The sequence below is a fragment of the Homalodisca vitripennis genome, chromosome X (assembly GCF_021130785.1).
Source record: "Homalodisca vitripennis isolate AUS2020 chromosome X, UT_GWSS_2.1, whole genome shotgun sequence".
Classification (NCBI taxonomy): Eukaryota; Metazoa; Arthropoda; class Insecta; order Hemiptera; family Cicadellidae; genus Homalodisca; species Homalodisca vitripennis.
The window spans coordinates 21,698,132-21,711,570 of NC_060215.1; the positions used below are offsets into that span (position 1 = coordinate 21,698,132).

The 13,439-nt window shown below is 35.0% G+C and overlaps 1 protein-coding gene across 2 annotated transcripts in view; it reads left to right on the forward strand.

Annotated features, from left to right (window-relative positions):
- The window catches only part of LOC124368756 (potassium voltage-gated channel protein Shal), a 436,395-nt gene that overhangs the window by 152,868 nt on the left and 270,088 nt on the right, over positions 1-13,439 (forward strand). For both annotated transcript variants that reach the window (XM_046826103.1, XM_046826104.1), the window contains exon 2: positions 6,742-6,904. In XM_046826103.1, coding sequence (XP_046682059.1) covers positions 6,742-6,904 — 163 coding nt within the window. The remainder of the gene's footprint in view (positions 1-6,741; positions 6,905-13,439) is intronic.

The following is a 13,439-nucleotide window of genomic DNA, read 5'->3' on the forward strand; positions in this document are numbered from 1 at the left end:
TAAAATGAATAAATGTAATTTAAGTCTAAAGGAAATATTTCGAAGTGCAAGACTCAGACTAACTTTTAAGATCAGAGAGGCATAGCAAAAATATAATTTTAAAAAATTTGCGGATAATGGATAAACGCAAGAACAATTTGGAATACAATCGATCAATTTCTATCAAAAAATAAATCAAGTATTTTAGATAATATCAAAACAAATTTTCAAATTAAAGAGGATAACGAAGTACAAGCCATAGCAGAAGGTTTCAAAGAGTTTTAAAACATCAGTAGAAGATATTAGTAAAGAGAGAGTAGGGGAATCGTTTGATTGAACAGAAAACATAAACCCGGAAATTATTTAATAGGAAAGCAAATGATGGCAATTTAATACTCGAGTTTATATTATAATTAATTTATAAAAAATATCGAACTTAATGAATATGTTACCGAAAGAACTACAACTTCATAAGAAAAATCAGATAAAAAATTGTTGAAAAACTATTTTATTTCTCTATACAAAAAGGACAAGTTTTCCAGTTTAATAAAACAATTTTTTTATAGTAAAAAGAAAGAGTCATACCACTCAGCAATTCACAAATTGAGAGTAAAGCACTCACAAAGCACCTTTTTTTTCTTCTCTTAGGACAAGAAGCTTATAAATTGTACTTAGTCCCGTAAGAACCTTTAGCTGATTGGCTAATATATAAAAAGACTAAGGAACAGAGTCAAGCAACAATTTCGCAATGCCAAAATAAGATTTTATTATCTACAATTTTTTCTGTTCAACAATCAACAAAATCGTTATGGAAAAAAGTGAAAGAGCTTGGCATAGGTAAAGTTAACTCTGATAACCTATCTCAATTGATCTAAATATAATCAATAACTACTTTGTGGATATCCCTATTGATCTATCCGGGGCCCGTGATTAATACCAATGAGTTGAGTGTTGTTCCACTTAATCGTGCTCGGCATCAGTTCTCTTTTGCTAGTGTGACTGAGACTGACGTTTATGAGTGCGATCTTGAGAATTTCTAGTAACGCAGTTGGAGCCGATAAAATACCTATGAAATTGTTGAGATATATTCTTCCCGTAGTAGTTCCTATAATTACAAATATTTTTAAACAGATCTCTTTCTTCTTCAATATTTCCGTCTGTTTGGAAACTCGCTATTGTTCGCCCACTTCAAAAATGTTCATGCCCTGGGTGACCCCCTCAGACTTCAGACCTATTAGCATTCTATCAGCTTTATCTAAATGCCTTGAGAGAGTGGTGCATCAACAAGTATGTTTCTTTCTCGAATCCAATAAACTTTTGTCCAACTTTCAATCAGGATTTCGTACTAATCACAGTACAACGAGTTCTCTTTATAAAATCACTGAAGATATACGTTCGGCAATGGACAAAAGGCTTGTTACTATTTTAACGCTTTTTGATTTTTTCTAAGGCTTTTGACTGCGTTTACCACCCATTGCTTCTTTTGAAATTGTCTAAAATCGGATTCTCTGATGGCTGTGTGGAGTGGTTTGGGTCGTATCTGTCGGGTCGTCAGCAGTGTGTTAGGTCTAACGACAAAGACTCCTACTGAAACCTGTGAATCGAGGGGTGCCACAGGGCTCTGTCCTTGGCCCTCTTCTTTTTTTCAATTTACATCGACGATTTGACTGCTATGATCAAACACTCATTTTTTCACCTGTATGCCGACGATTTACAAATTTACATCCACTTTTCCATTTGGAACTATCTAAACATTGTTGCTGACATGAACACTGACATTGACGCTATTGCAACGTGGGCCTTCAAACACGGACTGAAACTTAACGAAAGCAAGACTCAAACTATTCTTATTGGAACTTCCAGACTTCTGAGCAGTATCGACTTGAACAACACTCCTACACTCATATTGAACGGTCATCCTCTTTCATACAGTGACAAGGTCAAAAATCTTGGACTGACTATTACAAAAACTCTTAGTTGGGCCGATAATGTTACTGAGACTTGTGGCAGGGTGTTTGCTGGTATTCATAGTCTTAAGCAATTTGCTATTTATTTACCTTTCAATTTGAAAGTAATGCTAGTGAAGACCCTGATTTTCTGCAATTTCAATTACTGTAGCGAAGTTATAAATGACATGACGGTTGAGCTTTCGGACAGATTACAACGTGCTTAAAATTATTGTGTTCGCTTTATCTTCAACCTCAGACGATATGACCATATAACACCCTTCATCAATCAGTTACATCTGTTAAAGTTGAATCTACTCCGTCAGTTCCACATTCTCAGCATGTTACATTCTATTTTTGTATAACGATTATTCCCCTTCCTATCTGTCCTGAACGCTTTTCTTTCATTTCTGAAACAAGCAATTGGAATACTCGACGTGGAGCCTCTCTGTTATCTATTCCTGTTCATAGATCCTCTATTTACAGTAAATCATTCACAGTCTCTGCTTGTCGACTTTGGAATAATCTCCCGGATCATATTAGAGGTATTCGTGGTCGGAAACGGTTTCGGGGGTGCTTAGGGACCATCTGTTTTGGACCTCGCCGGGTTGACGATATCGTGGCATAGGGTATGGGACGATGGCTTTGTATGAATGGTGATGGATGAATGTCTGTTAACTTCCTTGTAAGTTTTATTCTATGTATTTAGTTTTAGTTTCATAGAAAACCTTTGTTTCATTTTATTACTTTATATAAATAGAGATTATAATTTTTTGATAGTAAAATAGTAATGTAAACTGTATTGTGGCTCTTGTTTTACAGTAATAGTAGAGTTTATTAATTTGTGGTTAGGTGTAAGAGAGGACTTAATAGTCCTAACCTCGCCAATTGAATATGTTTTTACGTTGTATTCAATAAAGTCATTTTTCATTTCATTTCATTTCAACCTTTGCGCTGCTTCCGGAGTGACAGGATATTCAGAATGGGTAAGGTTAGGTAGTAGGGGCCGCCTCCTATCGAGATCCCTGATGAAGGATTAGGGCACTAACATCTCAAATTCATGTCTCCCCGGAAGAAGGGGAGGCCAGCTCTGAACCAGCCCCTCCAGTCAAAGCAGGCGGGGGGGGGGGGGGTGGGGGTTGCACACCTCTGTTGAGGCTAGCAAGAACCTCTGAGGTTATGGAACAAACCCCACCAACTCCAACAGTCATCTCCCACAGTAAGACCTATCGAATTGCCCTTGAACCCCAGAATCTCGACATTTGCGGTTAGTGATGTGCCGTTCCTGGACATCCATAAGGTTGTCCAGATTTAAGTTACAAATCGTTTTTTCCTGTGCCCAGTGGTGGGTTCAACCTGCCAGAAGTGATCCCTGCTGGGTTAACAAAGCACCTTACTAGTCCCTTACTCCTCCACCCGCTCTGAGGAATTGAGCCACTTCTCTTTTCATGTTCATTCCACCAAGATAGGAAATATTCAAGAAGAAATAATATACCAAGACATAATAATATCTTCCGGTTCAGTTTTGTGACCCATCACATTAGCTTCCCATTATTGTGGACGTATCATTACAGTTAAACAACCCAGCACTCATAACCCCATAGGCAACTTTCTCTTTTAAAGTACAGGCAAGCAAAGGTCACTCACAATTTCCACTCTATCAAAAATAAAACGTTCAATTTTATTTCTAATAATTTTATAGATTTTTTATTCATTTAAAAACAAAAAGAATTTATGTATTATTTATTGTAAGAAGAAATATGTTTAATATCTATAAATTATTTCAACTTGTTCATTATTATTTGCTGAATTAATGTAATTAATATTAACGTAGAGATGTATTTATATAAAACAATATGCATGTAAAGTAAGTTTAATATAATCAAAAACAAGTATTTTAATCAAATTTTATCCCTCGATTAGCAATGTTCGAGGGTTAGATATAGTTATATTTATACTGCAATATAATCAATGCTTTTCCGAATAAATTAATTTTTAATTTGAATTTGAAATGATTTAAAAAAAGTTCACACCTTAAAAGCCAAACCAGGAAAGGATAATAAGGCATCGACATACAGGATATTAGAAAATTTTACATATAATATAAGTAGGATGGGCTTGCTTTACATACTGAATAGATTGTCTCATTGTATTCATACTATTACTAGATCATTACACGCTTGAATCTAACCGGAATTCAAAACAGTATTTTTGAAATCTTTTGCTATATTTTTAATTTGATGAAAATATTTTCCTTCGCTCAAGACTCTCTGATGAAAACCCTATTAAAGTGATGTACACCATAAGTAAGCGGGGATTACAATATTTCAAACTTTTGAGAATTTATCTGTTATACTGTGTATAAGCGGGCGATGATGACCTAAATGTTTTTCGCCCACAAAAAAAAATACTGTGTGTAAAACACTCAGAAAAAGTTCTTGACACTTCTTTATAATATCATAGATAGATTAGTGCAAAAAAATTAATGATACTTGAGTCTCTCTTGAACTTGTCATTTATTACTCTCAGAAATTAAGATTGCTACTGCAGTAATGGTAAGAATACACTGACACTTACCGAGTCTTCAAAATTCCATGTAGGTGTGGTTCAGTTTGTACGGAAGAAAAGGAATGTTTTTTTTTTTATCTGCACGAGTTCACTTTGCACATTCACTTTGCACAGACCACGTCTGTATACTGATAACAGACTACGATTGAAGGTATTTACACAGAATAGAATCTGATAAAACAATGGTATTTGCAAAAGTTCCATACTTTTAACCAAAGATAATAAGATAAACGTTAGAAACAATCAAAGAAGAAAACGTCAGTCAGAATCGTCCTGGTAACCTGCGATGTTGAAGCCATATTCATCATATTAATAGTAGTTGGTTGGCTGAGCTTCAACCAATCACGATATAGCTCCGCCCCCTTCAACTCCCCTGTACAGGCGGATATGTATCATTGGCATATATAATTTAAAATATGGCTTTACACAGTGAAGCTGAAATAATTTAAAATTTTGATCGTGTTAATAAAATTCGACGTGGTCTAAATCCATTATTACTGTATTGCTCATCTTATTTCCCATATTGACTACTTGTACCGAGTTCAGCTTCGTATTTTGAGGGTGTTGGGCGTTCGAATGGGCTATGGCTACCTGACGACTCCAATTGAAGAATTGGAGCTGAGATTCAACCTGCATCCTCTTCACACTAGACGTCAATATTGCAAGATCTTCAATTGCTTCTTTACAAGTTGGTTAATGGCAAGTTGGATTGTCCTGACCTCTTTCGTCAAGTAAACTTCTACATTCCTAGAGGAACTAGATCAAAGGCAGTGTTTGGAAGAGTATACCGGCCAACTAGTTATGCTAGCAACTGTGGTTTGGCGAGGATGCAAGCGTACTGCGGGATTGGTTTGCGATGGGTTGGATTTCTTCCGGGGCTCTTGGTTGTCCTTTAAGTGGAGGTGCTCCAGGGTGTTGTCATGAGTTCATCAGTGCATGTGCTTGTTATTATGGTTATGTTGTTTTTCTTCAATTTATAGTTTGTTTTACCTCGTAATGTATAATTGTATATTATTTCCCTACATATTATAGTTCTGTTAAATATTGATATTTGTTATTGATTTGTTACATTCTTGCTATTGTGATCTGCCGCCGACCTGTAGTTTGCCCAGTGGGAGACAAAAGAAGGGATCTTCGTTCTTGAGTTCGCGGCGAGGAAAGGTCGAACTTTAGAAATAAAACAGCGAAGTCGGAATAAAATCTTACTTGTTTAATTTCGAACGTTTGTGATTAGAGATTTAGATTAAGATAACAAAAGATTAAAACTAATTGAATTAAAAATTAACACATGATTGAAAATTTAGAATTTGGCTCTAGAACAATAGAGTTAGAGAATTGTAGAGAGAGGAGCCGAATTATGATCTACCGCATCCCGAACCAATTTTACGACTCCCTGCTCTAAGATCGCCTCCAGTGATGCCCCTTCCCTTCTCTCTTGGCCCCCGACCAATCAGAGCGCCAGTTCTTCCCTGGTGGTTGTCCATCAGGTGCTGCCGCCAACGATTCACCCAGTAATTAACAAAACTACATGGTACTTTGGACGGCTCGAGGCCTGCGTTGAACACAGCTCTTCGCTGATGTCAGCGGATTCTTTACACGTGTCTGCGGCAACACCAGGTCGTTAGCTTTAGTTTAATGCACCTGCAGGCTGTGGAAAATTCCCTGTCCCCTTCCTCTGAAGTCGGCTCAGCGCCTATATTTCGCTATATTATTCCGGATGGCACTTAATGTGTACGGTGGCATTATTACACCTTGTGGAGGTCTTGACTTCCATTCTAAATATTGATTATAAGTAGTCACTAAATTAATGTTGTGTAAATTTTCGCAGAATTCTCAGTTTAATATTAGTTTAAATTAATTTATTTGTTGAAGCTTTGGGGCGTTAACACCGAGGTGTCACACTATGAATGTTAAATGATTTTTGGTGTCAAACTATTGTTGTTACTGCTTTGCCTTATGATTATCTGTTATGCTGATTGCTGTGTTGTTGTTTTGTGTACAATGTGATATTCTATTTTTCTAGCTTTAATTTAATATAGTCATCTTAGAAGTCTGAAATCTTGTAATTATGTTAAATGGCGTTGTACCGTTGGAAGTAATAAATAAATAACAGTTTATTTTACTCGTATGACACACAGTACTTCAGATCATATTTTGTGTGACACCTTGCTTTGTGTTTTGTTGTGTGTCATATTTAATAATCAACATATAACACAGACCGTGTACTGATGAACTTGTTTTGTTTCAGGTACGGGGACATGGTGCCAGAGACGATTGCAGGCAAAATCGTGGGTGGTGTGTGTTCGCTTAGTGGCGTGTTGGTAATAGCGCTTCCGGTGCCCGTTATAGTGTCCAACTTTAGTAGGATATACCACCAAAACCAAAGAGCGGACAAGAGGAAAGCTCAAAGGGTGAGTGACTGATCCTTTAAAGTTATTCCTTATCAGTTTAAAAATAATTTAATGAACGACGCTCAAAAGCCTTAAATGACATTTTATTTTAATGGTGTCTTTGTCACTGAGGTGGATAGCAACGTTTAAACATAGCTAAAGTTCAGTCAGGGGTTTATTTATGGTCGGCACTTTTTATAAACTTGGGTATTTTATAAGACGTTGTCTGACTTCAGGCGATTTAAGGGTAAAACAATAAAAAATATTTGGTAATTCTAAGCAATATATGGGTCAACCTCGATTTTTCTCATATTACAATATAATGTTCCAATAGTCAATTAGAAAAGGAAATGACTAGAATTTCTTGCCGGAAAGCAGTTATAGGGAGCAGGCAACCGCCAGACGGTCATATATTGCTTAGAGTTACCTATTAGTGATCAGGGGCACTGACGTGATCTGGGCTTCAAATTTGGAACTACTCGAGTTAATTTTTTTTTCTAAAAGAGCAAGCAGCGCGAAGCGCTGCGCAGCGGGCAAGCATCGTGCGTGATCCTTTTTTTTATTAAAAATTTCTGATAAATTGTTATTACATATTACGATATAATGTAGGTAATGTATGTAAAACAATTTTAAACACATAATTACATGCTGGAAAGCAAAGTAAACCAATATAATCCGCCCAATACAAAATCTCCGTAAAATCTGGTAAAGGAATCTGTGTCATTCCTTTGGCCTGAATCAATTCAGTATAGACGAAGATCACGCACGATGCTTGCCCGCTGCGCAGCGCTTCGCGCTGCTTGCTCTTTTAGAAAAAAAAATTAACTCGAGTAGTTCCAAATTTGAAGCCCAGATCACGTCATTGCCCCTGATCACTAATAGGTAATTCTCGCGGTTGCCTGCTCCCTATAACCTTTCCAGTAAGAAATTCTAGTCATTTCCTTTTCTAATTGACTATTTTAACGTTATATTGTAATATGAGTTGCCTGCTCCCTATAACTGCTTTCCGGCAAGAAATTCTAGTCATTTCCTTTTCTAATTGACTATTTTAACGTTATATTGTAATATGAGTTGCCTGCTCCCTATAACTGCTTTCCGGCAAGAAATTCTAGTCATTTCCTTTTCTAATTGACTATTGGAACATTATATTGTAATATGAGAAAAATCGAGGTTGACCCATATATTGCTTAGAATTACCAAATATTTTATCTTTCACACTGTAGATATTCATAATATAACAAAAATAAAAGTCAGGATTACCTGTTACAAAATTAAAACTTGATCATAAGTTTTTGATCTACGTAGAACTTGATCTAATTAACAGTTTTTGGTTAATGATAAAATAGTAACAAATTATTAATTTAAAATATTTTATCATAAAAGCTGTCCTGTTTTTACAACTCCACTAGTAAATATTGGCTAGTGACATTGTTCGAAAACACATCTGTATCAGATCATTATATAAAAATCAATAGTTATCGCTGTTTTATATTTTATAACTATTGAATAAAAGAATTCTTATGAAAAACTAAATCTTACATCTCCAATCCGCATAAATTGTTCAAAATATTTCGAAACTCATAAATAAAACATGTTAAATCGCTTTAATGCACACATTACACATATCGTTTGCTACGCAATGCGCATACTTATTTGTTTTATTAACACGCAGTTAAATTATAAAATAAATCAATCCTTATATTTTAAACGTCTTTCAGATGGCAACCGTTTCAATTTGTTCATATAAATTTTAATGAAAACCGAGGAAGCAAAGCAATATTAAGGGCAACCAACTTTCCTAAATATCATTAATAATTGGAACACTATTACTTTTTCAATTTTAAGGTACAGTATTTTCAAGGCTCCATGTGTATTCAGTTCAGTCACATAATTCTATGTGTCTAGATTGTATTTATGATAGCTTTAAATACGATTGTTAGATTGTATAATGAAATTCAATACGAATAATTTAAGCTAAACTTATTTTATAAGTAATAACAACATAATCTATGTTTTTCGCCTTTAGTTACGTTTTTGCAAGCGAAACGTACACCATTGTACTGCAATGATGAAAGGATTTCGGGCATTGCCGTTGTCGTTACGGAAAACACAAATATTTGTAATACAAGTTTTTTTCAATGATGTGAAATGTCCAAAACCATAAATACGCAGTTGTAATTGGAACAGAGTGTAATCAAAATTTCGGGTTATAGAACAAATGTTCCTACAACCAATGTTGGAACAGAGAGAAGAAGACACTATAAAAGTCACTACACGAGATTTGATACAGATAAATATGTATTTTAAAAAATTATGAATGTTAAATGTGAAGATGTGCAACATTTACACCACAGTCAAATAAAAGGATGTCTCAAATAAGTCAATCTTCTTTACATTAAAGAAATGACCGATAAAATAGGCGGAATATTGAGGAGATACAATATCAAAACTTTATAGAAGCTAGCCCAACCGGTGGAGGGTGAGATACCGCTCTGAATGCCGTGTAGGCATGGTTATGTCTTCATTTGGGAGACCAAACATTGAATATCTGAACGAGAGAGTGAACATATTAGACACAAGTAATGCCTACCAGTGAAGAATAACAATCCACTCTGTATACCAGTAGGTTAAGATATCCCGTATAAGTGTGGCTCAATTACATTAGAGAGGACAAACTTTTAATATCCACAAGAGTGAGGGAACACTTTAGACAAATTAAATGTTAACCAATGGAGGATAAGATTCTACTCTGCATGCCTAGAGTGTACAAAGTACCATAGAGGTGTGGCTAAGTCTACATCGGGGCTACCAAGCGTTTAATATCCCCACGAGTGAGGGAACACTTCAGACAAATGAAACGTTAACCAATGGAGGATAAGATTTTACTCCGCATGCCTACAGTGTACAAAGTACCATAAAGGTGTGGCTAAGTCTACATCGGGGCTACCAAGCGTTTAATATCCATCCGAGTTAGTATAAGATTTCATACTGTATGCCAGGAGTGTACGTAATCCCATGTAGGTGTGACTCAGTCTTCATTGGGAAAACCAAGCGTTTAGTATAAATACGAGGGAGGGAAATTATTAGACACCCGAAACGTCTACCAGTTAAGAATAACACTCCACTCTGTATGAATGAATTAATTGCCTCAATTGTTTTCTTAAAAAGTAATTTAAATTGTCTTGGAAATAACCTAAGCTAGTCGCACTTTTACCTGCTGATAGTGTGGCTCACTGCGGCACTGGGCGAGCCTTACCTTACTACAGCTTAATGCTATACCTAAACCAGCCTTCATTATAGTAAAATTAAACAATAATCCTAGTACTAAATAATTTAATATTTTTAAATGTTTGCAAATTAAATTGTCTAAGCTGTATGCTATAATTGCAAACACGTTATGTGCATCCTCCTTATTAAATAGGCAGATTTTAAACTTAGACAAACAAGTATTAAGATTTTGGGTTTGTTTTAATTATATGTGTTAAGAATAGAAAATAATTCTTAAAATATGTTTTATTAAGGGGACCCGGAATGCCCATCTCGGTAGTGTTAATAAATAGTCCAGTTTGATAAAAACAACTTGACATATTGATTTGAATTTTTTTACAGGGGTTCAAGCAACTCTATATACACATACTGAGTTTTTTTTAATTTCAAGCATTTGAAAGATAACGAAGAAAAATAATTTTGATCCTTTTTCAAAGTTTTCAATTATTTTTTGTTGTTTTATTTAAACAAATAAAACTGTTTCAGTTTCCACACCATAAATAATAATGAATCTCAGTTTAGGTAACATATGCACATTAGGTAAACATTTCAACTTAATATCTTTACTAGTTCCTGAGAAAATGGGGTTTTTATGTTAAAAAATGAAATTTGCCGAAAACTGTAAAAAACAAAAAATATTGATTTTATCAATTACCTCAGTACATTCCAGCCTCATAAGCAGCGGTTTCTTCCTCATTTTCCTCCAGCCTTCTTTTCTGCAGCCTATTTTTCCTTCTTGCTTGTCTCGTGAAGTCTGACACTGATTTTTCAGCACTTCGGATACGTTCAGAGTCCAATAATTTCATCGCGGTTATTGTGCGAATACCTGGTTGAAAACCCATTTCATGTAGGACTCTGCATTTTGAAATAGGTCCATCATTTTAACTGGCAACTGCTTCATAAACTCCAAATTCAAGGGTTTTTATAGTAACAAAATTATTTTTTTGGAATCCTAGCCCACATGACATTATTGACACTCTCGTTGACATTTTATGTCTTGCCATGTAAATATTTTTTTAGTAGGTTTTGGTCAACGAGTGCCTTGAAGGTTGGCTTTATTGCAGCCATTATAGCCTCTGGTATAGCATTATTACGTGTATACTCTTTGTTTTGAGCCATGGCTTTGTTATATTTACACCAAAACAATTCTCCATCAGGACGTAAGCTATTTTCTGGTGTTCTGGTTTCTCGTCGGTAGAGCCTATTTGGCCAAAAATTGCCCAAACTGCCTGTCTCATTAGTTGAAGGTTGTTTTTATTTTCCTTTATGGCCTTTCCATAATAAGACTGTATTTTGTCTATTAAATTGTCATTGAGGCGATTTTTCTCCCCTAAACTTTCACCATCATCCAGTTTCTTATTCTTAAAATCGACTTTCAATCGCCGAAGTCTAGCACCCATCCTTTCCATCACATGATTTATGCATTCTAATTTTTCTATTTTAATGTTTACATAGGAGTTACTAGCAACAATACTATCAAAACTATTGGAGTCTCCATCTCCTAAATATTTTACATATCTGACATCATACCGCTCCAACGATCGAATAAATATTTTTGAAATACCAGCCCCCTCCATGCTGCCACTTGAGCCCTTATGATTTGCTGTGCATTTATCATCATGGTTATTTCTGTCTAAACATAAATAATGCTTTGAAAAGATCTCCACATCCATAACCTTACCATTGTCAATGTTTGTACATGTAGCCACTCCGTTTAGGGACCGATGGCCCCGACCTTGCCAGCTTCCGTCAAAACCTGCTGAAATATTTCTTGGATCTGCCACTATTTCAGGTGTAGTCAGCTTTTCATCTTCAATAATCAGTTTGTTTTCTTCTACAGCTCTTTTCATTGACTCAGTTGCTACATCTTTACATTTCTTTTGCAGTACAGCATTATAGGGAGCAAATTTTGTACGAGGTTGTGGTAGGTTGAGAACACCGCAAAATGTTTGACCGGCGGTTTGACCCAACCTAATATTGACATAATAGAATTTTTTATTTTTATTAAGGATGTCAACTTCTTTAGAGTTAGTAAATGTATCACTAAAAAATCACAGTTTGAACAAAGTAGCTCTAATTTAGATGCTAGGCTTACAATGTTTACAGCTCGGATGTGTAGATCATTCTTTTTACAACGATTACACAACGAGTTTTCTTGGAACTTACTAGACAATAGTCGTATATCTATAATTTCATTCTATAGTCTCATATTCAGACAAATCTATTTTCTTTGTAGAACCAGACACTTTCTTAGGCTGAGACGTAGAACTAGAACTATGGCTATCAACAGAAGCAATTGTATTTACATTTAGGACTACAGTTATCTTCTTGCCACGTCCACTAACACCTTTCCTGCTTTTAGTGAGTTTAGAACTGCGTGTCACTATAGAAATATCATAATCAATAACATTACTAACACTAAATTATAATACACACTACCGGTATTTCAAGAATCAAAACATAAAACTTGGATATACGTACTAGATTACTGACATAGGTCAATGCATAACAAACAACAGTAAACAAAATTACTGGTGAACCAACACAAGAAAACGAAATAAACTATGTATTTCAATAAAGCTAATATATATGATTGTGTATAATAGTTTACACATGCAATAATTTGAAGCGCACGCTTATGTTTGAGCAAAACGTCTTGTGCAAACATATTTTAACTAATTATTGTGAGGTAAATGTGTTATTATAATTAGAAGTATTATACATCAATAAACTCAGAATGAGCCATATTTTCATAAAAAAATTAACAATTGATTTAAAATAATGTTTTGGGTTTCCGGGTCCCCACGCTGGCTGGAACATTCCCTATTGCTAAACTAAGTGTTAAGTATCATGAAATTTGCATGTGCTCATTCCTATTCTGGCCACTTTTAATATAAAATATTCGTAAAACTTTAAAAATTTACAAATGTCGAATTGGAAGAATATTAATAATTGATAGATATGAAATGAAGTTTTGCCTTTCAGTCTAAACAGCAACACCCGAATTATTTGGTTCTGAGTTGTTCTTATTTTCTCAACATATGATTTAAATGTACCTCCCCAGCAGTGTATTCCATATTGTAATCTTGAATGTACCAGAGCAATATAAAGTGTTTTCATTAGGCCAATGTCACATAAATGTCTTAAACAATAGGAACTTCTTATACTCTACATGTGTTATTTAGTGTCATAATAATATGTTGATTCCAAGATAACCTTTGGTCTACACTTATGCCAAGGTACTTAAAGTGATCTTGTTTTTAAAATTTTTGACAATTACATGCGTATA